Source organism: Castor canadensis, chromosome 3 (assembly GCF_047511655.1).
Source record: "Castor canadensis chromosome 3, mCasCan1.hap1v2, whole genome shotgun sequence".
Taxonomy (NCBI): domain Eukaryota; kingdom Metazoa; phylum Chordata; class Mammalia; order Rodentia; family Castoridae; genus Castor; species Castor canadensis.
In genome coordinates, this window is record NC_133388.1 from 17,950,009 (window position 1) to 17,973,611 (window position 23,603).

General features: G+C 49.6%; 1 protein-coding gene across 7 annotated transcripts in view; it reads left to right on the forward strand.

Annotated features, from left to right (window-relative positions):
• Window positions 1–4,748: 4,748 nt before the first annotated feature.
• The window catches only part of Ttc7b (tetratricopeptide repeat domain 7B), a 223,393-nt gene continuing 204,538 nt past the window's right edge, over window positions 4,749–23,603 (forward strand). For all 7 annotated transcript variants that reach the window (XM_074067331.1, XM_074067324.1, XM_074067327.1 and 4 more), the window contains exon 1: window positions 4,749–4,907. In XM_074067331.1, coding sequence (XP_073923432.1) covers window positions 4,787–4,907 — 121 coding nt within the window. In that variant the 5' untranslated portion in view covers window positions 4,749–4,786. The remainder of the gene's footprint in view (window positions 4,908–23,603) is intronic.

Consider the following 23,603-nt stretch of genomic DNA (forward strand, 5'->3'; position numbering starts at 1 on the left):
CTTTAAAATCCTGGATGTGTGAATCAATCCTGTGTGTGTGTGTGTGTGTGTGTGTGTGTGTGTGTGTGTGTGTGTGGTGTGTTCTGGGGATTGAACCCTTGGGCTTGTGCATACCAAGCTCACACTTTGCCACTGAGCTACACCCTCAGCCCCGATGACATCACTTCAGCTTAGCATGCATCACGTCATGGATTGGGGTCTGCTGGTTTGGAAAATGGAAGATGGCTTCCGTTGTGAGTGTGAGTTGTCATGGGGTTTAACAATGGGAATAGGGACAGCACCCCAGAGCACCTCTCTGACCATGGTTTTCACATGTGGATCATGCCATGCTGGTCCTCCCTGGCAGGTGGCAACTGATGGTAAATTAGAAATACCAGCTCCAGTTCCCTGCAATGGATCAACCCACCAAGTTTCCCACTGGTTTGTCCCTATAGTGGGAACCAGGGCTCCAGATGGCCCTTGGGAAGAAAGGCAGGGGAGCAGGGCACTGCAGGGGAAGGGACACAGAATTGTCTTGAATTCATCTTCAGAAGCCCTGCTTCAAAGCCCAGGATGGACACAACTGTGTCACAGAAGCCAACTTGAAGACTGGAGGTTTGGTAAAGCAGCAGGAAGGACTATTTAAGTGTGGCCTAATCACACCTTAGAATATTACACACCAGAGAAAAGGATGACTCATAATATGCAATTCAAGATAAACTCAGGAACAGAATGAGCAAAAGAGCAAGCTGTAGAACACAACCTCATTTTCAGAAATTTCAAGCACAAGTGAAACCCAACAATACCACCTAAGGGTTACATACTACTCACATATTATAAGAAGCAGGAGAAAACACGTTTGGTGATAAAACTGGTTTTCAAACAAAGCAAGAGTATAGTAAACACAAAATTGAGAGGCAGTTAATGCTGGGATCATCAGTAGTGTCACTGCTCTTCATCTTATTGTTTTATTCTACAGGAGCCTCTTGATCATATGTATTTTTGTATGTGTCAAACATTACACAAATAAAAGCCAGCTGAAGGCACTGCAGCCTCATTACTCATGCCCCAGGCGTGCAAGCTGTGGTGAGGTTTCCAGCTTCCGTCCACAGCACCAGCTGCCAGATCACACCTCCCAGGGCACCAAAGATGCTCCCTGGCTCTGGCAGACAAATTACAGGGCTGCTGTCCTAGCAGGTCAAGGTCAAAGGTTAGATGTGACTGTCCTCCCTGAAACCCCCTGTCATTTCCTATTTCTAGGTTTTCAACTCACCCTAAACCCAAACCACGTGTTTCAGCAAGGAAGTCTCACTTCCCCTTGTGTGTGTCTACTGGGAGGCTCCAGCCCATCATGCATCCAGCCAGCCTGCCCACCACCTTCCTTCCACTCATTCATTCACTCATTAAATGTTTACTGAAGGAATCAAGCATGGCAGCTCACACCTGTAATCCCAGCTATGTGAGAGGTAGAGACAGGAAGATCTTGGTCTGTGACCAGTCCAGCAAAAAGTGAGGCCCTATCTCAAAATCAGGCATAGTGGCTTACGCCTGTGGTCCCAGCCATGCAGGAGGCAGAGGTAGGAGAATCTCATTGTGAAGTCAGCCCTAGGAAAAAAACAAGTGACCCTATCTGAAAAATAACTAAAGCAAAAAGGGCTAAAGGCATAACTCAAGTGGTAAAGCACCTGCTTAGTAAGACCCTGAGTTCAAGCGCCAGTACCACAAAATAAATAAATACTCAGTAAACTTTTTGTATATGGTACTGGGGTTTGAACTCAGGGCCTACACCTTGAGACACTCCACCAGCCCTATTATTGTGATGGTCTTTTTCGAGATAGGGTCTTGAGAACTATTTGCCTGGGCTGGCTTTGAACTGCATCCTTCTGATCTCTGCCTCCTGAATAGCTATTATAAGTGTGAGCCACCAGTGCCCAACTCTGAGCATTTCTTATGTGTCAGGCACTGTTCTCACCATGCCCAGGCTCACAATCTCTCTCCCTCAAGGCCTTTCTCTCTTGCTCAGCTCTTTTCCTACTCCAGTTGTTTGGGGATTCCAGGCTTTCGGGGATGGAGGGATGAGGCTTTGAGGGTCTGAGAGGTTTCTAGACCATATAAGCTACCCATGGTCCTGACCTACAGGACTGTAGGTCTGAACCTACAACCCATGTCCACTGTTCCTGGCAACCCCGCGTTCCCAGGAAGCTCACCTGCACTTCCTTCCCAGCCTCTCCCTTTTGGCTTCTTTCCTGACAGGCCCCAGGACAGGATTTGGCCTAAAAGCTGTGATTTTTTTTTTCACATCCTCGTCAAACTTGTAATACCTGACTGCCTGGAGAAAGAGGTGTTGACTTAATTGCTGTTATTAGCATGAATGACTTCCTACTAGTGAATTTACTTGAATGCCACCTGCAGACAAACTCACCTGAAAACCATCTGGGAACTTGTTACTCACGGGTCGCTTGTCCTCTCTAAAGCTGTTGAAGCAGTACCAGTACAGCACCAGTGACGAGTAAGGACCAACACGCAGCAGAGATGGGAATCAATTCAGAGATTACAGGGCCCAGCTCTTGGACCCCATACAGTGAACACCCAGAAGCTTCTTTCTCTGTGCTGGGTCAAGCTGACATCAGCCTCTGCTCCCAAACCCTGCAACCTCAGCACTCAAGCAAATGGTCTCAAGAATGCTCTGGTGGGCCTTAGCCTGCAGTGAAAGGTGGAAGCCTGGAATGTAATCATGTGTTCATCTGCTTTTTCTTTACTATAGTGAAACACCTGAGGCAGTAACCTTATAAAACAAAGAGGTTTATTTACTTCACAGTTCTGAAGGTTTAAGAGCATGGTCCAGCATCTGCTCAGCTCTGGTGAGGACATCGTGGTGTGTGGCAGGAGTGTGTGAGGAGAGAGAAAGATTACATCATTGAAGAGGAAGTCAGGAGGAGTTCAGGGGGTGAACTCAGACTCTCTCTTAAAACAACTCACTTGAAAGAGGTCAGGGTCCCAGAAAGCTTCCTTAATCCTTTCTAAGGGCAACCCCCCACCAATGACCTAAAGACCTCCCACTAGGTCCTGCCTCTTAATGGTCCCCCATTTCTTGACACTGCCACACTAGGGATCAGATTCCCAACTCACAAACTCTAGGGGAATACATTCAATCCATATCTAAACCAAAGCAAGTCACATATATTTGTTATGTTAAACCCTAAAGAAAAGCATGCAGAGGTTGATTCTACTGTGGACATCTCCAGTCCATTCACCATCCATTTGGGCTCCAATACCATGGTGGGGCCCTATGCCAGGTGCAAGGGGTACTATAGCATGTCAGCCTGGGTTTAGTACACTCGATGTTCCAGGTAGGCACTAGAGCCAAGGGATGAAAGGATGAGGAGGTAAAATGGCACTGCCCAGGCAACTCCTGCCTCATTCAGACAGCATATCTTCCAGAGATGCCGGGAGATGCACCCTAATGTTTTGTCTTATGTCGTGGTCACTATCACAGGCATTGCTGTGACAGTGTTTGTTAGGAGGCAGGCCGCACATCTAGTGCTGTGGGATCACACAAGGTCATTCCCGTCAGAGTTGGAGGAATATGAGGGCCTGGAGTGGGGTAGGGGATGGGACACCTCCTGACATTCCTTCTTCTTCCCTTCCCTTCCCTTTCCTGCTGAGACTCTGACTTCCACTTCTCTGTCCTTGGGTTGTCCTCAGTGAAGCCATCCTGACCATCCCATTTAAAACCAGAAATTAGAAGGCAAAACAGCTATCTGAAGGGTAGAAGCCTCAGTTCTACCCTCCTCACCAGATCCTGCTGTTTCTTCAAATAGCCATGTTTACCTTCTAATTTGCTACTTGATTTTTGCTTATTCATCCCCCTAACTGGAATGTAAGCTCCATCAAGGCGAGATTTTTGTCTTTTTAGTCCGGGACTGTTTCTCCAGCATCTAAAATGTGCCTAGCACACAGTAGGTGATCACTAAATAGTTGTTGAACAAATGCACAGCTGAAATAATGTGCAGCTCACACACCTACCCCGGGCAAGAAGACGAGGAACCCACCGGTGACTTTGCCTTCTCCTAGAGGGCCAGGGAGCTGGCGTCTGAGCTTGCAATGATGCCTGCTCGGATCAACTCAGACAGGCATTTAAGGAACCTCTGGCAGGTGCCAGACCTGATGAGTCTCCGCCCACCTCTGGCTGCATGGGGGCCAAGGTTGCTTAGGGGGGCAGAGGAGGAATCTAAGGAGGGGCACAGGCCAAGCCAGGCCAGCCAAGGGAGTCACAGGCAACGTGAGACGCAGGACAAGCCCAGGCCGGCCTTCCCCTCCCCTCCCCTCCCCTCCACCCCACCTCAGGCCGCAGACCCCCTGGTGCTGCCTGACCACTTGACCTTCCCCAGGGTGCTGCCTTGCTAGGCCATATTCCTATTCCTGGGGTCGGCCAGCTCCAGCGTCTCGTGGCCCCTCGGGATCCTCGAGGGCCCCTGTCGCCCCCTCCCCGCCCTTGCCCTGGTCCCAGCCTCCCTCCCAGCTCTGCCGGGGCCCCGTTCCCCCAGTGCCCCGCCCGACCCCAGCCCGGCCCCGGCCCGTTGCGGCTCCGGCCCTGGCCGGCAGGGGCCGCTCCTCGCGGCGCCCGGGGCCCCGCCGCGCCCGCCGCCGCCCGCTCCCCGCCCCTTCCTCGGCCGGCGCTCCCGTTACGCCGCGGAGCCGGGAGCCGGGAGCCCGAGCCCGCGGCGGCAGCGGGAGGCGGCGCGGGGCCCGGCGGCCTGCGGGGCCTGCGGGGCCTGCGGGCGCGGGCCGGGCCGGCCAGGCCGCGATGGCGACCAGGAAGGCGGGCTCGCGGCTGGAGACGGAGATCGAGCGCTGCCGCTCCGAGTGCCAATGGGAGCGGATCCCCGAGCTCGTCAAGCAGCTGTCGGCCAAGCTCATCGCCAACGGTAGGCGCGGGTGCGCCGCGGCCTCCGCCGCCGAGCCGGGCCCCAAGGCGCGGGTAGGGGCGCGGCTTGGCCCTTGGGGGACCTGGGGTCCCCCGGAGTCGCGCGGTATGGGACCCAGGGGTGGTGGCGTCCCGGACCTCAGGCTTGCAGGGTGGCTTCTGCCGAGACAGGGGGTGGTATGGGGGCTCCCCTGTGCGGGGACCCAGGGCCTGCGCTTCTGAGAAGTTGGAGGTGATGTAGGGTGGCGCCCTCAGGACATGGATGTGAGCGGGTGGGGGGCCACCAGAGTGTGTGTGTGTGTGTGTGTGTGTGTGTGTGTGTGCTCAGGGGTCCCGTGAATGGGGGTCTTGTAAGCATTTGGTGCCGAGGTCTCCAAGGAGGAAGCTGAGACTTGGAGTGTATGGAGGGAGGAGTGGGGGTGAGGGGGGTGACAGGTTGGGGCGTGTGTCCTGGGGTTTAGAGAGTCTTAAGGCTGCACTACTGGAGAGGCCAGGGTTGGCAGCCCAGGGGAAATAGAGTCAGAGGAATCAGGAAGGAAGGCCAGTGTGGAGAAGGTGAGAATGTGGTTGAAGGATGTTGGGAAATGCAGCTGGCTGGCTGGAGGTCTTGACCCTAGAGGAGCAGGGGATCTGAGTGGGAGCCTGGAGCTGGTTCATGACCTCCTGTGGACTGAATTAGTTCTTCCAAGTAATTGAGTCAAAATTGCAGCCAAAATCCCATTCCAGAGCCCAGCTCCACGTGGCCTTATTTGTTTTGGAAGCGAGTATGGTTAATATTTGCTTGTCTTAAAAGACAAGCCCGCCCAAACCGCAGGCACTAGGAGACTGGCGAGAGAGGGCAGAGGTTTTGGTCCTGCTTCACTTCTGGCTTCTCAAAGCTGTAGAGCAGATGCCAGTTGAACAAATGAATGAAAGAGTAAATGAATGAATGAATGATGCTTTCCATTCAAGAAAGGACCAGCAGTAATTTCAACTTTCCCACCTCACGCTATGTAGAAGGACCCATGTCCTTTTCCAGAATGGTTTGTGCTTGTGTCTTTAATTCATTAGTGCCTCAAAATAAGAACTTGGTTTTGTACATGCTCAACTATGGTAACTTTCTTTGGGCAGGTGTTTTCTGGGTAAGTGTAGGGGCCATGATGGTGCTAGGATCATGGAGGAAGCAGGGACCCTACCCTACCCGCACTCAGCTTGGTAGAAAGTATCAACTCTTCTCAGTTAATTCAGCATTTGAGGAAAAGGTGTTCTGACCCCAGGGCCATAGTTTGACCTTGCACTCCTTTAATATTCACCGGCTTGTCCTCTCGCTTCTCCTGTCCTTACCTGCAGTATTTTCTCTTTTCTTCTTCCAGTTGCACAGCCCTGAGTGGACTTTGTTACTTCCCAGCTATGTGGCATAAAGATGCCTTCTGTGCGGGTTGATGTTTGGATTAGATGTGTTCATTTGGGAGCCTCTCCTGGGTGTTTCTTCCCAAATTCACTTGTTTCCTGCTCTCTCCAGCTCATTCATTCAGTGTGCGCAAGCCACCTGTGTGGCCAGGTAACAGAGGTGAACAGCTGAGTGACCCCTTGGCCTCATGCCCTTGCCAAGCAATTATGGAGATAAATAAACAGGATAGTTTTGGACAGTAAGAAGTGATTTAAAGAAAACGGATGCATTAGTGTTGACTGAGAGTGGTGGGCGGGGGACAAGGGAGGGGACTCAAGCCACTGAGGTTTGTGGACTGAAAGGGTAGATGGACTTTTGGTGGCACAGGTCCAACTTACTCAGCATCATGGCCCCCAGAGCTTGGTTCCTTTGGCCTAACTCCAGTCAGATTGAGGTGGCAGGTGAGAGGGGCACTGTGGGTCAGGGGTGTGTATGCAAGTTCAGTTTTGATAAACTCATGGGGCATGGATTTTTGTCCCAGAGACTTACATGGTGAGTAACAGCTATTGATGGCAAAAGCTCACCTTGACTTGAAAAGGTCAAAGAGACTGCTCAGAAAGATTTAAAAAAAAAAAAAAAGCAGAGAAAAAGATGGCACAAAAACAGAATTATTGTGGCTGTTCTTTAGGGCTCAGAGGAGCATTTGAAGGTGGTTCCCACCCTTCCTTTGGCTGCTGGGGACTCCCTTGGGCTGGTAGTGGGCTTCTTCCTGGACTTGGACATGCTGGCTGCCTGTACACACCTTTGGACGCACAAAGCACAGTTCTGGGTAGATTTGGCAAAATCCTTCAGCCTTTGCCACTTGGAATAAGGAAAGCAAGTTAATGCTGGGTTTGTCACTCTAAGTTAGGTTGAAAACAGCCACAGGCAGGAGAGAGCACACAGTCCTGGGAGTCAGCCAGACTGGGGCCTGATTGCTGACTCCATGACTGTCTTGACTCCATGACCTTGGTCCAGTCACTTCACTCCGCTGAGCCTCAGTTCCTTCATTTTAGAATTCGGATTAAAAGATGTACTTTATGGGGATTATGAAGATCAAAGCATCTAATGTCTCCCGGAGCTAGTCACGAGCCTGACACTGTAGTACACAGGCTTTTCATTCATTCATTCATTCATCCATCTATCCATCTATCCATCCATTCATTCATTCCACAAACACTGCATGCCTGTATATGCTGGCCACTGCTGAGCACTGGGGATATATCAGTGAACAAAGCAGACAAAATTGACAAAAGCCCTAGACCCTATGAATCTTTTGTTCTATGGTGAAAGGACAGGGAGGCCAATAATAAGATCATGACGTGACTTGTCCAGGTGTCGATGTTTTGAAGTGCTATCGGAAGAGTAGAGAAGGAGGCAGGTGATCTGGGAGTGCTCTAGTTTAAAGGTGGCCCAGGAAGGTCCCACTGAGAAGGCAGCATCTGAGAAAAGACCGAAGGAGCTGGAGAAGGGATTTCCAGGGAAGAAACTCTGAGGCACAGGACTCTAGGGCTAGATCTTGTGGGGTCTCAGTGGCTACCTTAAGATTTGGGCTTTCTTTTGAGTGAACTGGAGCCACGGGTGGTCTGGCCAAAGTGGTCACTCCTCAGTGCTTCTACTCCCCAGGTCAGTTCCTAGGAAGGGACACCGTTGTTTGTCCCTCCTTAGCCACTTTCAGAGTGGGCTGTTCCAGCGTGGCTCTTGAGGTAAAATGTCTTAGACATTCATTTAGACATAAAAGGTGAATCAGGAAGAAAAGGTCAGATGCCAAGTTGGGAACAGAATCTTCAACCCGTTTTCTGCCTTCTGCCTCATTACAGTCACCATTATATTCATTCTATCTTAAGAACCCAAAATTCTGTGGTACCTGGCTCTGTGCCAGGTCCTGCTGAGTTCCAGCAAGAGAATGATCACATCAGTCTATGGGTAGGAGAAAGTTACACTGAAGTCTAGTCTCTTCTACCTGAAGTGTGGTCTAAGCATCACTGGAATATGTGAGGCATGTGAACTCAGCCCACCCAAACCTGCAGTGTCCAGATCTGCACCTTGGCAAGGTATCTAGCAGCTTTGTGGGCAGAGCGAAGCATGGTGTCCTAACTGGAGCTGAAGTAGCAGCCAATGACTAGGGGTGAGTATGGCGAACCAATTGCACTTGGCTTCTGGTTGGCTCACAGGGCATTCCCAGTCCAGGCCCATCATGACAAGGTGTGAAAGTGCAATCTGGCACCTGGGCTAATGTCTGGACTCTTCCTGTAGATGACTGGGTGACCTTGAGCTTAGTTGCTTAACCTCTCTGAGCCTGCCTTTCCCCATTGGTAAGACTAGATTAATAACATCTGCTCCATTAGGGTAGCTGTGGGGATTCGTTGGGTTGCAGTCCATAAATTTGAAGACATGGCTCTGTGCAACTCTGGGCCAGGCAGGCTCAGCCTGGCTATGAGCCTGGTGGGAAAAAGAGGGAGACCTAGACGACACACTGGAGTTGGTGCCTGTTCAGGACAGCTGCCTATCCCAGAGGCAGTAGCAGGTGTTTGAGGAGCCTGGGAAGCCCACAGACAACCTTCCCCTCTGAGGCCGTGCGACTTCTCTCTCCCAAGCCTACTAATCTTCTTAGGTAGCTCTGTTACTGAGCTCACTTAGGCCCCAAATGGTAGTTTCTCCTTTAAGGGATCATTACCTGTCTGATTCAGTAAGATTTTGAGACATTTTAATTACCTGTTAGTGATGGGTTGGTAAAGAAATAGTGCCTTTTTTTTCCTGGGCCACAGTTTGGCCATACATTGTATTTAGACCGTCAAGTCGGGGAGGAACATGGGCTTTGTCCATGTTCACAGAAAGACATGGATGGCATCATGGCTTCTCTGTCTGGGGCAGGGCTGGGATCCTGGTCCACTTCTTGATTTCACTCATGCCTTCGAAGCCTTGCAAAAGGAGAGAGAGTTATTGGTGGTCCGCATGTCTTCTTGGAAACAAGGCTGAGTCTTTGCTGTGACATGAAAAGGTGGCTCTGCTGTTTAGCAATGGTTCTTGGGACATTCCCAGGGCACAACAAATTCCTGGGAGTCAGATACCCCCCAGAAGGTGAGAAAAGACCAGTGGGACCTTCCATGAAACTTCAGCCTGGCCTTTGAAGGTCAGCATCCTGCTTTCACACTCTGTCCTGTATCTGCTGATGGCCATGCTTTTGTGGCAGACATATGTCCTGATTTTTGGATTAATGGCACGGAGCTGGGCATGAGGCTCATGCTCATGGAGTCAGTGCCAAAGCACCCTGCCTTCTTATGGCAGGATGTAATGGGGCCAGGACTCCCCGCTCTTCCCCTGGTCTCATGCTTGGAACAATTTTCTGGATCTGAGTTGGGAGGAGGAAGATTCCTAACATTCATCTGCTCGGTTAGCCAACCTTTCCAGCATGTCCTCCCATCACCTCTGTGCACTGCTCCCCCCGCCCCCCATCCTGTGGCTAGTTTGGATTCCTAGACCCCTTGCTTAACTCCCACCTTTGCTTACACTATTCAGCTTTGCAATCCTCAGTGCAGATAAAAAGCCCACCTATCTATCAAGGTAGTCCTCAAAGAAAAGGCTGTTTGCCTTGGAGAAGACATGTTAGAACCAGACAAGACCTTAGAGATCATGCCATAGAGCAGTTTTTAAACTGTGCTAGTGGACAGCCCTGCTGGGGAGATGCACAGGGGCCTTGCGGCGGGTGGGCAGCCTCACTCACTGGAGCAGTTGCACTTTTCCTTAAGGTTTACTTTAAAGGAAGAGCTAACATGCTTAAGAAACAGACAAAAGAGCATGGAAATCCTCCGATTTAGTCCAACCTACTACAAATGAGAAAGAGAGAGGGAGGGAGTTTCTTTCCTTATATAGCCCCCAACCAGCAAGTGGGAGAAGCAAGCAGAGCAGGCCAGAGCACTAGCCCCAGAGTTCAACTGCTGCACTTCCAGGGAGTTTGGCTGCTTCATAAGCAGTTTCCTTCACCTTGCAAAGCCCCATTGACATAATCAGAGTCCTTTTTCTGAACCTTTTGGGGCCAGATGTTTTTCAGAATGCAGAAGTTTTCAGAACATGGAACATCTACTAGACATTATGTGACACACCCAGAGGGTCTGGGGCAGTACTTCATAATAAAACATGTCAGCGTTTCTGCACCAAAATGTAGGAACAGTCATCACAAACCAAATACGTCCATAAACAGCCATATGTCAATTCATTTGAGGTGTTGTTGCTCAAACAATAAATGATGACAAAAACCAGCTTTTGGTTTTAGAGAGTTCTGGATTTCAGAAATTATTGATAAGGTATTGTGAGCCTTCAGTAGCAGTGCCAAACTTGTCAGGTGGTTGTAAGGACCACATGAGGGAAAAACCAGAATTCCTAAAAGCACTTAGCACAGTGCCTAGTCAGAGTAAGCCACTACTGGGACTCAGCTTTTGTCTGCTGCTGGTAGGTGTTGTCATCTCCCATCCCCCAGTTCAGTGCTGCTTCCCTCCGATGCACCGCCTCTCTTGGCCTGTGCCTTGTTTCCTCACCAAATAGCCAGCTTCTGGAGGGCTGAGGGCTGCGATCCTGTCTTGATGGCCCCAAATCACGGAGCTGGGTGCATCGCATGTCCTTGGCCCACCCACAGACTCTCATGAACTGACAGGCCTAAGGAAGTAAGGCTGAGGGGCTCCTACCGTGGAAGTGAGGAAGTCTCCAATTTTCCTCCTTCCCCACTGGGTCCCGGGTTGGTTTAGCCGTCATTCTCTCCATGTGCTATGACTTCACTCTAGGTGGGCCTTGTCAGGTAATTGTTGTTGCTTGCCTGCAACTGGTTGAAGCATTTGCATGTGACTTAGTTCTGCCCAGTGATACATCAGGGGCATTTGCTTGGCAGGGAGATTCTGGGAAAGATGTCTTCCTGCTGAACTACCATATACATGCTTTAAAGAAGTGGGTCCTTCTTGTCCTGGAGCTTGTCACTCATGCTTTCAAGGCCACTAGCTGCCCTTCTCTGGTCTTCCTGTTATATGAGGTGACATGTTCCTTTACTGAGCCCACGTTGAGTCGGGTATTTGGTTATTACTTGTTGCCATTTTCAATTGACCTTCCTCCTCTCTTCCCTGGGGCCCTCCCTGCGCCTAGCTGCCTGGCCAGCTTGGCCCTGGACACTTGAGAATGGCCTTTGCTCCTGATTCCCACTGGCTTCGAGTGACTGGATTTCTGCCCCTCTGGGTGACCTCATGCTTGGCCAATGGTGGAGCTTTGTCGGCTTTCCACATGCATGGAAGTGAGTGTTCCCATCTGAGAAGCCCAGGAAAGGGAGGAGGTTTTCTGAGATTTCTCAGAACCTCCCCATCAGCCATCAAGACAAGGATATTTGGCAGGCAATCTACATGGGTGCCATATAAAATATGAAGAGTAGCCACAAGCCACAGAAAACTGAATGGAGTGGTAGCAGCCCTTGTCACCCTTGGCATTTGTCTCACCTGGCTCATCAAGTATGCCAGAACTATGCTGAACGGATCTTTTCTGTTTCTTCAGAGGCCCGATAGGCCTGGAATCAGGATCCTCATGCAGTTGCCCTATAAGTGACCTTGTACACAAAGTGGATCCTCTGCAACTTTCATTTTCCTGACTTCGTAGGTGTTAGACATTGTCAGTGTGTAGGAAGAGTGAATCACATTCTTTGGGCTCCTGTGTGCCAGATTCTGGGCATGAACTTTCACATGAATCCCAGGTAATCACAGGAACCAAGTGAGGCCTGGCTCTTGAGAATCAAAGCATGAATAGACTATGGCCTGGAGGTGTTCACTGAGCTGGGTTCTAGCCCACCTGGAACTCGAATACTGTTACTCTTCTCCTGCACTGATAATCAGATTAGTCTAAACTGGCCAGATTAAAACACAGCTGAGTCAGCTTGTTAGGATCCCCATCTCCAGCCCCTCTCCCAGAGGTCCTGAGGCAGCAGGTCTGGGGTCTGCATTCTTTGTTTGTTTGCAGGATCTGGTTACACTGCCCACCCTGGCCTCAAATTCAAGACCCTCCTATCCCAGCCTTTTGAGTGCTTAGGGTTACAAGTAAGTATGTGCTGCCACACCCAGCTTAATTGTTTGTTTTTGGCAGCACTGGGGTTTGAACTCAGGGCCACACGCTTGCTGAACAGGCGCTCTTACCGCCTGAGCCACTCCATCAGCTAGGGTCTGCATTCTTAATAAGTCCCGGGGTGATGCCAAGGCTGCTGGGTGCTGTGCTTTCAGAAGCACCGAACTTAAAGACTCTGGATATTACAGATTTGTCTTCTCTGGCCCAAGCTAGGGGCTAGAAATCTGCATTTTTAAGTGGAGCCTCAGGTGGTTTAAGCAGGCAGGTGTGGCAGCCTCTCAGTGGTTAGCATTTAATGAGCACCTACATGTGCTAGCACAGCACTGAGAATCCTAGGGGTCTGAGCAGGTCATCAGCCAGGGGAAACTAGTTCAGGAGTCACACAACTCCAGGCAGTGGTGTCACCTGAGGCCGTTAGCAGATTCCTGCTTGGTCTGAACCTTTGCCTTAGGATGTCTTAGTGGTCAGGAAGCAGAATTGCTAACTAGTACCCAGGTGATTGCATTACGGGGCTCAGACTTTAGCCATGATTGTCCTCTGAGTGGTGAGAAGGATGTGACCTTGCAGTCTGAGGAGAACAATGACAGTGTCACGAGCCAAGGATGCAGCTGGGTTACTGGAGGGCTGAGGCCAGGATGGGCCGTGGTGACAGTGAGTAGGGCCTGACTGAGCACCAGGAAGATCTTGGGCAGGCTGGAGATGTTAGGGTGACCAACTCATCCTAGGTGGCCCACGACTTTCCTGGCTTTGACACTGAAAGCCCCACATTTCGGGAAACCCCTCAGCACTGGGCAGCAGGTCTCGGGAAGTTTTCTCCCAGGTTGACGGAGGAAAGTTAGAAAGGTGAGGGAACCCTGGTGCACGGGCAGCAGTGGGCAGCAGGGAGGCCCTGGCTGTGACTGCACGGCCAGGCTGTAGCAGAGCTCCTCAGCATGCTGCTGTCACACCTTCCTACAGGTTGTCTTGAGGAGTGAAAAGATAATGCAGTTTCCAAAAGTGGCAGCATCTGGAAACAGGCAGGCCAGTCAGGAGTATTGTGTGGAAAAGGAAGGCAGAAGAGTCCAGATGCCTGGTTCTTCACAGGGGGGAACGGGGACAGGAAGGAGAATGACAATAACAGTGATAGGAATTGTAAGGAGCAGGGCCTTTCTGTGGTGCCCAATGCCCAATTGTGACAAAGGCCCAGAGGTGAGGAAAAATGACCCAGTACATGCAGAACTAGGGCTTCATTGAATTCAAGGTGGAGGGTTGCACAGCCCTCCTCATCCATGACTCAGCACTTTGTGAGCAGCTGGTAAGGCCTGGGTGTTATATGTGCAATGGGGACATAAGAATGTGACTGCTGAATGTCAGCCCCATGAGGCCAGGACCTTTGTGTTGGTTTTGTTTATTGCTGTATCTCAAGCATCAATAAGAGTGTCAGGCACATAGATGGTGCACAATTAATGATTAAATGAGCAAGTTAGCCTCTACCCTTGAGGAGTTTTCTTGGAATACTTACTGAACCCTCCTGTGAGCCAGCCACTGTCCTAGGCCCTAGGATGACCTTTGCTCAGATCTGGTGTGTAGACTTATCAGACCCTGCTCATGCCAGGGTGGGAGTGGTAGAGGAAGCAGGCCATTGAGGCCCAAGAAAAGAACATCCACTTGAGACCTGGCCACACATCCAAGACTAGTGGTGTCATCCCGAGGGCCTCTGTGGGGTCCTGCTCACTCAGGCTCTGGGTGAGACCTGGCTAATATTAGGTCTGACAGAATGTCCATAGTCTTTTCTACCCTTCCTGAGGTTCTCCCGGAAGTGCAGGTGGATACCTGCTGAACAGCCTTTCACAGGACAGGATGAGTGCTGGACTCTGGGCCCCTCCACTGCTGTTCTTGTCCCTCTTCCCTCTGTACGCTCAGACTACTCACCCCTGTGTAGAGAGGCCTGGTCCCTGAAGGAACTGCCTCTGTGGCCCTTGCAGGTTCAGAGCCTACTGAGAGTGCTTTCTGTCAAGCCAGCAAACCCCTGAATGCTGCCAGTCCACAAGGCCATTGTGTGGGGACTTGTGGGGACAATGCAGAGGACCTGCAGAAAATGCTGCTTTCCCTCCTTGGCCCACCAGCCCAAGAGAGTTAACTCTACTTTTTTTTTGGGGGGTATGGGGCCTGAGAAAACAGGGTCTCTGAGACCCTTTGTAGTTGGCCCCGCACTCTGTGTGACCCCTCTCTGCCTCTACACACCATTCTTCCAACTGGGTCTCAGAGACCAGTGTCCCCTTCCTGCCAGAGTCGCACTAGAGAAGTCCTGCCAGGATTGGAGGATTCTTCAGGCCCAGCCCCTATGTCAGGTGCTCCTGATTCTCTCCTGAGTGTTCCATGGCCTTCCCATACCATGCCAGGACATCTGGTCCCCATCTCTCCTCATCTGTGCCCCTTGAGGGCAGGGTCTGGACCAGGGCTTTGACTCTTCAGGAGATGTTGCCCGTTTTTCAGTGGGTGTGTTTAACTGATGTGTGTGGAGCTGGCTTCCGGAGGGCCATTTCTAAGCCTCTGGACTGGCCTGATAATATCCCCTGCCCTGTAGTCACTTCCTGCCTTCTGAGCTCTGGGGATAGGCCAGACCAATTTCAGGCCACTGACTCTTAGATTACATTTTCTTAGATTAGGTTTCTTTAGGGGAAGTGTGTGTGTGCGTGTGTGCATGTGTGTGTGAGTTTTGAGTGTGTGAGCATGTGAGTGTATAACCGGCATGCTTGTCTCTTTTGCCATTGCAGTGGAGACATTGCCTCTCCTATGCTGTCTGTCCCTTTAGCTTCTGTGATATGTGTGGATGTTGTGAGGAGGCTTTGGCATGAAGCCTGGACTCTTACTACCAAGAAGATCATTTGTGCTAACTTCTTTTGGGCCCCATAGCCTTTGACTTTTCCATCTTTGGTTTTTAGTCAGGAGTTCCAAATACTTAGGCCCTGTGAGCTGGGTCATAGTTAAACAAAGATAGTTAGGGATTGGGGCAAAGGATGGCCAACAAGGGCCCTGAAGTAGGGACTTCCTGTTCTTGGTCAACAATCATGGCCACCATGTATGAGAAAACTTGAGGGGAGGGGAACTGAGTCTCCTGAGACTAAGCACTTGCTTGGGCCCTGTCCATGCAGGGGAGATGTATGTATTGATTGATTCAGTCCAGAAGTACTTATTGAGAACCTAATGTGTGCTAAGCACTGGTGATAGAGCATGAATGAGAGTGACAGGGTAAGATGCAAGGCTTTTGGCCTTTGCTCTGGGGAGGGGACCATCAGAGGGGTTATGAGGAAGAGTCACATGATTCAATTTATAGTCTAAAATAGATAGGGGATGACGGGTCCATTTTTTTGTAGTAGAGTTACGTGCTTTCTCTTGTCATGCTACTGGTTGACACCGTCCCCACCCTGGCCTAACCCTGTCTGCCTGTTGGTGTCTTCCCTGGGCAGCAGCCTGGAGAGGGCACTGTTTTCTCGCTCCCTCCCTTGTTGGAGTGAGCTTTCTCTCTTGTTCCTGGTTATTACTGAACCTAACTGGGCTTAACTAGGGGCGACTGGAGATTCAGAAAAGACACAGGATAGATAGACAGAAAAAAAGTGGGGTCAGGTATGTTGGGCACTCGGTTGGAGATGCCCAACCCTCATTGCTTCTTTTCTCTATCTTGATTCTTTAAGGCCTTACTCCTTGCAGTTCTTTAAAACCTTGCTTCTAAAGTCTTCTTTAAAACCTTGCTTAAGACCTCTTTCCTTAGACCTGCTCTGTCCCATGTTTTCTCTTAACTTATCTTTAGCCTAATTGCTCTTGCAGCTTCTCTTTAGCATTCTCTCTTTAGCTTTCTTAAAGCCTCCATGCTGTGGTGCTCAGACTTGCAAAGTCTCAGTCCTCTATTTTGCACTGTCCCATGTTCTCTTTGGCTTTTCTTTAGCTTCTAAAGCCTACGTTAAAGTTCTTTCTTTGGCTTAGCTTTCTAAGGCCTATGCTAAAGTTCTTTCTTTGGCTTTGTTTTTCTAAGGCCTGTGTTAAAGTTCTCAGTGCAGACTTTCTATCCACCCCTCTTTAGTCATCCTTTTCCCTTCAGCAATTTCCCTTTAGCAATTCTTTTCCCTTCACTAATTCTTTTCCCTTCCAAAAGCTTCCCACACCAAAAAGCCCAAAGCAAAAGTCAAAGCCCCAAAAACCCTCCAAAGCCCAAAGTAAAAGCCAAAGGCAAAAAGCAAAAGCCTCAAGCCCTCCTCCAGGGCCTTTTATAAACAGTAGCAAAAAAGGTGGAGTAGAGCTGTCCCGGAGGAAGCGTGATATTGTCACAGGAGAAACCTGCCTTCCTGCTTCTCTGAATGCAAGTTTAGGAGATGCAGCTGCTTTTTTCTGTTTTGTGGCCGAGGCTGTGGCTATCTTGGCAATTAAGCCACATCTCACCTTGCTTACGTCCAGTTCTCATAGGCTTTTCATAATCCACTCTCCACAGCAGCCATTGGCAACTGGTGGCCACAGACCTGGGACCACCACTGCTCTTCAGTGGGCTTATAGCCCCACCTTCCATCACACGTTCTCTCCTCCCTCTGAGCTCACTTTTAGCCGCTGGCCTTGCCTCCTGTTTTACTTAGTTTCCTGCCAACTTCTCTTCCTGCCACTGCTTGGGGGCTTCAGCATCTTCAGAGGCCCACAGTCCTCCACCTCTGCTCCAGAGCCCTCCGCTCCCACCTTTCCAGGCCTTGTGCTTTGGCCTTCCTTCTGCCCTCTCCAGATCGTTCCCTCAGCACCCATGGGTGCCTGCACAGTCCCGTCACAGCTTCCTTAGCACCCACTGCGGCTGTGTAGTTACTGCCCAGCTCTCTGTTCCCTTTCACAGCATCCCTAGCCACCTTACAGACCACCATCACCTCAGCTGTCAAAGTCACCCTATGGTGTTGCCTCCATGTTGCTACATCTAATGGCAATGGCTGTGCTCTTATTTCTGTTCCAGCTACTCTTAACCCCCTGGACTACTTCCTGTCACTGAAACACTGCCTTGATCTTGGTTACTGTAATAGACATGTCTTGGTTTCTCTTTCCAAGCTTTCCCTCTCAGGCTTCACCAGCTTAGGTGTGGACTTGAGTTTTCTGAGTGGATATTGAATGTCTTTGCATGATGAACTTGGCCAAAACAGAACTCTTGGCTTCATTCCTCCTCACCACAGTATATGTTGACCTGGTACCACTGTCTATCACTGTGCAGTCCACAATGGAGGGTTCAGCTTTATCCTCTCCATTCCGAATCTGCCCTATATTGGCTTCCAGTGGCTGCTGTAACAACTTATCCCACATTAACTGGCTTAAAACATGCAAATGTTTTCTCTCAGAGTTCTGGAGGTCAGAAGTTTGACATGGTCACCGTTGAGCTAAAATCAAGTTTCATCAGAGCTATGCTCCCTTCACAGGCTCCATGGGCAAGTCCCTGTCCCTGCCCTCCAGGGCAGGGACATATTGCATAGCTCATGACCCCTTCCTCCAGTTCCCAAGCCAGCAATGTGTCTGCCCCAACTCTCCCTGCTTCTGTTGTCACAGAAGTGTCCCCTGAGGCTGACCCTCCACCGCCCTCTTCTAAGGACCCAGTGGCCACTCCAAAATTCAAGACAATCCCCATTTAAAAGTCCTTACCTTAACTACGTCTGCAAAGCCCCTTTTGCTACGTAAAATAATTAATACTCACAGGCTGCAGAGATTAGAATGTGGACTTCTTTGGAGGCCATGATTCTGTCTACCACATTACCAATCCAGTTCATCCAGTAAGTCTTGTTTATTTACCTATAGACTATGTCCTCAGTGCAGCTCTGATAATACTTGATTTTAGTCTGTTTTCAACTTCTGACCTCTAGAACTCTAAGAGAATACCTCTGTCGATCTCTCCCTTCTGCACTGTTTCTCACCTTTCCCAATTCCAACTTGTCGTCACCTCTCACCTGACTACTATAGTGACCTAACCATTTCTGGTCTTTGCCTCTTTCTCACCTGGTCCATTTCTCACACTGTAGACAGACGGAACTTTTAAAGCCTTGATCAGAGCATCTTATCCCCCTGCTCGCAAACCCTCCAAGACCTTTCATTGCACTTAGGATGCACACCAGCTCCCTGACCTGGCCCTCCCCCAGTACCCTATGCTCCAGACACATAGCCTTCTTGCTGCCCTAGACCCCACTGTCTGGGTCCCTGCCCAAGCTCTTTTCTCTCTGGCTTGCTTTTCCCCCAGGTCTTTGTGTGCTTAGTTGTCTGGTCATTGCCTCAAATGTCCTTTCCTTGGAGAGTCCCTGACTTGACCACACAGTCTAAAGAAGACACCTCTCACTGTCACCTCGCCCTGTTTAATTCTCTGTACTCTCTTACTGCTCTCTGGCCTGTTTACTGCCAGGAAAAGAAAGTTAACTGGTTAATGATTTATGTAGCTAATGAATGTACATGGCTAAAAATAAAACAATTCGAAAGGAAATGTGGACGCTCCTCGACTTAAAATGAAGTCATGCCCCGATAAACCTGTTATGAGGTAAAAACATCACGTGCTGAAAGTGCGTTTAGTGCACACAACCTACCAAGAGTCGAAGCTTAGCCTGTGCCTTGCACATGCTCGTGTAGAGTACTTAGGTGCGTCCGCAGATGGGCAGAGTAATCTAACACAGGCCTTTTGTGTATGGTAGCCATGGATCGCAGGGCTGACGGGGCTGCCCGGCTCTGTGAGGACCCTCAGACCATGGTACTGGTAGCCTGCGAAAAGACAAGGATAAAAGTCTAAAGTATGGTTTTTTACCAAATGTGTCTCACTTTTGCACCACTGGAAAGTTGAACAATCATAAGTTAAACTGCTGTAAATCAGGGACCTTCTGTAGTGTGAAAAACAACTTCCTCCTACATTGTCCATGTCCTCTTACTCCTCTTACTGCCACACCACTCTCAGGACTTCTGAGGAAGTCCCTTCAGAAGTATTCTGTCATTGTGTTTTATACTCAATAATGACATTCTATACACCCTCTTCTGTGTTTGCTTTTTTTTACCTTCTGTCTTTGAGATTGTTAGGTATTGCTGTATAACAAAACAGCCCAAAATTTAGTGCCTTACAACAACCACCTTTAACTATTTGTCATGATTCTGCGGTTACCAGGGCTCACTCATACATTCGTGGCCCATTGGACTCAGCCTAATGACTTTGTTGCTCTTGGCTGGCCTCTCGTATGTGTGTGTGTGTTACTCTCAGATGTATGTGGATAACTCAGATCCCTTCACATGGCCTTTATCCTCCAGTGGCTTGGCTTGGCAAGCATGTCCCATGGTAGCCACAGAGAGGAAGAGGGAAGGGGAGAGAAATCACCCCTTTCCAAGCCTCTGCATGCATCAGAGTTGCTACTGTGCTGTCAGTGCAGCCACCTTGAGGTGCAGGATGTGAGGCCTCAGAACATGGGGCCTCAGGAGGGGTGAAGTCTGGGGCCATTTCTGCATTCAGGCTACCATGGAGTTGTGTTTAGATCTACCCCATTTGTTTAATGGATACACTGTGTCCTGTTGCATTGGGACAGACCTTATTTCATTGGACAGGTCCCCTTTTAAGGACACTGCAGGTTATTTTCCATCTCTTTTTGACACTGTTACCAGTAGAGCTTTGTGTAACAAGTGTCTGTTTACTTATGAATCTGTGCTTCAGGGTGCAGGTATCTATGGGACACATGCCTGGAACTGAAATCTCTAGGTCAGGTGTCCAGGTATATAAACATTGTATAGAAATTGACAGGCTGCCCCCTGGGGACATGTCTGCTGATCTGTACTCCCTCCAACACTGTATGACTGGCACTCTGCACTCAAGTCCTGTGACTGCTAAGTTACCTGGGACATACAAGAAGCCAAATAAGCAAGGGGACTCCTCGTGAGACTTGCAAAATGACAGTCTGGCTGTCTTCACCATGTGACAAAGGGCAGGCTGAAGAACCAGTTCCTGCTTGAATGGGGATTTGTCTCTTCCTCTTGGATGGCATCCGCAGGAGGAATGGCTTGAATAGATCTAAGTGCTTCTCACTGACAAACGAACCAAGTGGTTGAGATTGTTTTGTTGGCCTCAAGTACTCCTAAGAGCAGCGAAGAAACCTTATAGGTTTTTTTCCCCTCATTTAATCAAATATCTGCATGTCAGCTGTTTATCCTGCTAGGGAGACACCATGAGGAAGGGCAGTCACTTCAGAAGGCAAAGGCTACAGCCTACCTTCCCCGGGAGACCAGGGAGGCCAGGCGTGCCAGCTCATGGAATTGCCTGTAGAGAGCCAAATAACACGTGCACTTACCTAGGCGTGGGTTCTCGCTGGTGGCCTCTGTCTCCTCAGGCTCTAGCTCTGCATAAGTCACTGGTCACCTGGTTTCTCCAGCCTTGTTTAACCCTGAAAAGTGCCAGTGGGAAAGGCAAGGCTATCCTGGGTACCCCAGGCCCCTCCTCGCTCTGGCCCCTGAGAGTTCTCACACAGAGAGCAAGAAGGGGACCCCAAAACACCTGCCCAGCCCCTGTAGCAGATGATGTCAGTGGTTTGTTCAGGGTCACGCAGCTCATTGGGAGGGAAGCTGGGCTGCTTCTGGACACCAGTGTCAGGTGGTTTGTGCCTGGCGTACTGGATAGATGGGGTTGGGAGGCGACCTGGGGTCTTGTCCCAGCTCTAGGATGAATTGACTCAGTGCCTGGTTCTGTATAAGATGAAGAGAGTTATAGTCTCAGCCTCCTAATGTTTTCAAGACATTAGGTGTCTGTCTGTTTCTGCCTTGGGAGATCGGGTTAGGACACCCCTGTGGCCTCTGTAACAGAGGTCAGGATAGCAGTGACTTCAGCAGAGCAAGAGAGAAGTTAATGTTTCACATGTATGATAACTGGGGATAGGCAGTGTAGGGCTCGGGGCAGCTCTGGGGTGTGGGGGACCGAGGCTTCTATGTCACACTGCTCTGCCATCTCAGTGTACTTTCCATCCTACAGCCCAAGACTCATTCCAGCTTGGGGGTAGACTGGAAAGGACCTGGAGGGCTATTCTACTCCCCAAAAGGATGCCCTGTTCATGTCCCAGTGGCCACATCATAGTCACCTGCAGCATCTACTACCTGGAAGCCTGGAGCCAGAGGCTTTAGCTGGGTAGCTGTATGGGAATAAATATTCATTCAGGACAGTGAGCAGACGGCCACAGGTCTAACCCTGGAGGATGGACTGTCATTGGACTAATCCACTATTTATTGGGCTGACTCTGTGCCAGACATTGTGCTCAGCCTGGGATTCAGAAGGGACTAACAGGTCCTTCCTTCCGGCTTCCTTCTTTTAGAAAGGGCAGATGGATAAACAAAGGCCCAGGCTAGGGTGTGTGGGTTCCTAGGGCAGTGGGGGTGCTGCCTAGGGCACAAGACAGGAGAGGTCATCAGTGCCCTGGTAGATGTTTATTGAATAATGGTGAATGGAGTCCCCTGGATACCCAAGTACCTGAGGCTCAGGGCAGTGAGCCAGCCAGCATGTGCGGGAATGTGGCTGGGCCTGTTTTCCACGCCTAGGGAGCATCATCCTTTGTCTCTCCATTCTGATCCCAGTTTGATTTTCCAGCCTTGCTTTGGGCTCTCTTCCCCTGTGTTTGCAGCCAGGCCATTCTCCTCCTGTAAGGCCCAGGTGTGCTCACTGGGTCACCACATTTCCCTCTGGAAACCCACTAGCTCCAGTCCACAGTCCAATGGCTCATGGTTTGTTAGTGGGGGTTGAGGTCCCAGAGGGTAAATAGTGTGCTCCAGTCCCACAGGAGAACAGGTAGCAAGGGTCCTAATCTGTCCTGTGTCTCCTGGGTAGCCATTTCCAGATGTGAGCCAAAGGGGTCTTGCAGTGAAGGGGCAGGTGGAAGGTGAGAACATGGGAAGTAGTGGGAGGAATCTTCAGCTCAGGAAGACAGAGGTGCTTTCTTAGAATTGTCCTCAAAATGCTGAAGCTAAGTCACTGGGCTATCCTCATATAGTGAGAAGCTGGTATTTATACCTAGGACTCAGATTTGCTTGTTCTAGTTTATTTTGTTGGAAATTTAAAATATTTAGAAAAAGTTCAGCATAGATTGATAATTTTACCACTTAGAAATAACCAAAAATTGTTTTGACATAGAAACTCCAGCTTTTAAGGAAGAGTTACAGTTTTTTTCTAGAAATAATGTAAAATGACTCTACTCAGGCTGCTATGGTGGTACACCTGCAATCCCGGCTCCTGAGAGGCTGAGATAGGAAGAGGGAAGATTCAAGGCCAGCCTGTGCTACATGGTGAGACCCTGTCTCAGAAAACAAAACAAAATTAAAACCAAGTGAACAAAAAGTTTCTGCTCAATACATATAATTCAAGCTATAAAGATAAAAATATTAAAAATACTCAAATTCTATTCAGAAATTTCTCTTGTTTACATTAGGTGATAATTATTTTAGATATCTTTATAGGGTCATAACAGATATAGATAAATATTTAGACATTCTTCTATAAACAGTGATTACATTTGGTTCCAATATAATAGCCAGTAGCCATGGGTAGCTACTGACCACTTGCAGTATGGCAGGCTTGAATTGAGATGTACCATCAGTGCGAAACACACACTGACTTTGGAAAATCTCACATGAAGAGGACAGACTTCCTTTCTCATGAAGGGTTCTTGTTTCCAGGAATCCTGCTTGTTGCTTTCCTACTTGCCACGTTTCGACTGGTCCCATGTGTGTGAGCTACACCCATGTCTCTCTGTTGTCTATATAGGCATTGTCCCCTAGCATTGGACGCTGCTGTGGGCCACCTGATTTCCTTTCCAGCTGTGGGGAATGAGCCTTCTCTTTGTGAACACCTAAAGAATTCTTGTTCTCACTAACCTGACGTGACCCAGTTCTGGTGTTAGTTGGGTCCTCCCAGGACTCTAGTTGTCATCTCTGAGAAATTATTTTAGCTTTCCAGGACCCAGACGGAGCAGTGCTAATTCCTCTAGACCCAGCAGTTTGTGCGGGCTGAAGCAGAGACATGGAAAGGGCTGTCGTAGTGTTTGGTGGGCTGAGCACCCAGAGCCTCAGCGTGTCTTTGGTGATTACTGTTTGAATTAGTTGTAAATTGCACACACATTAGGCAAAGCAGCTGTCCTTTGTAGGACCAGCATGTAAATAGAGATAATGCTGAAGTCCATTTTGACCACTAGTCCCAGGTGAGTATCCCACCCC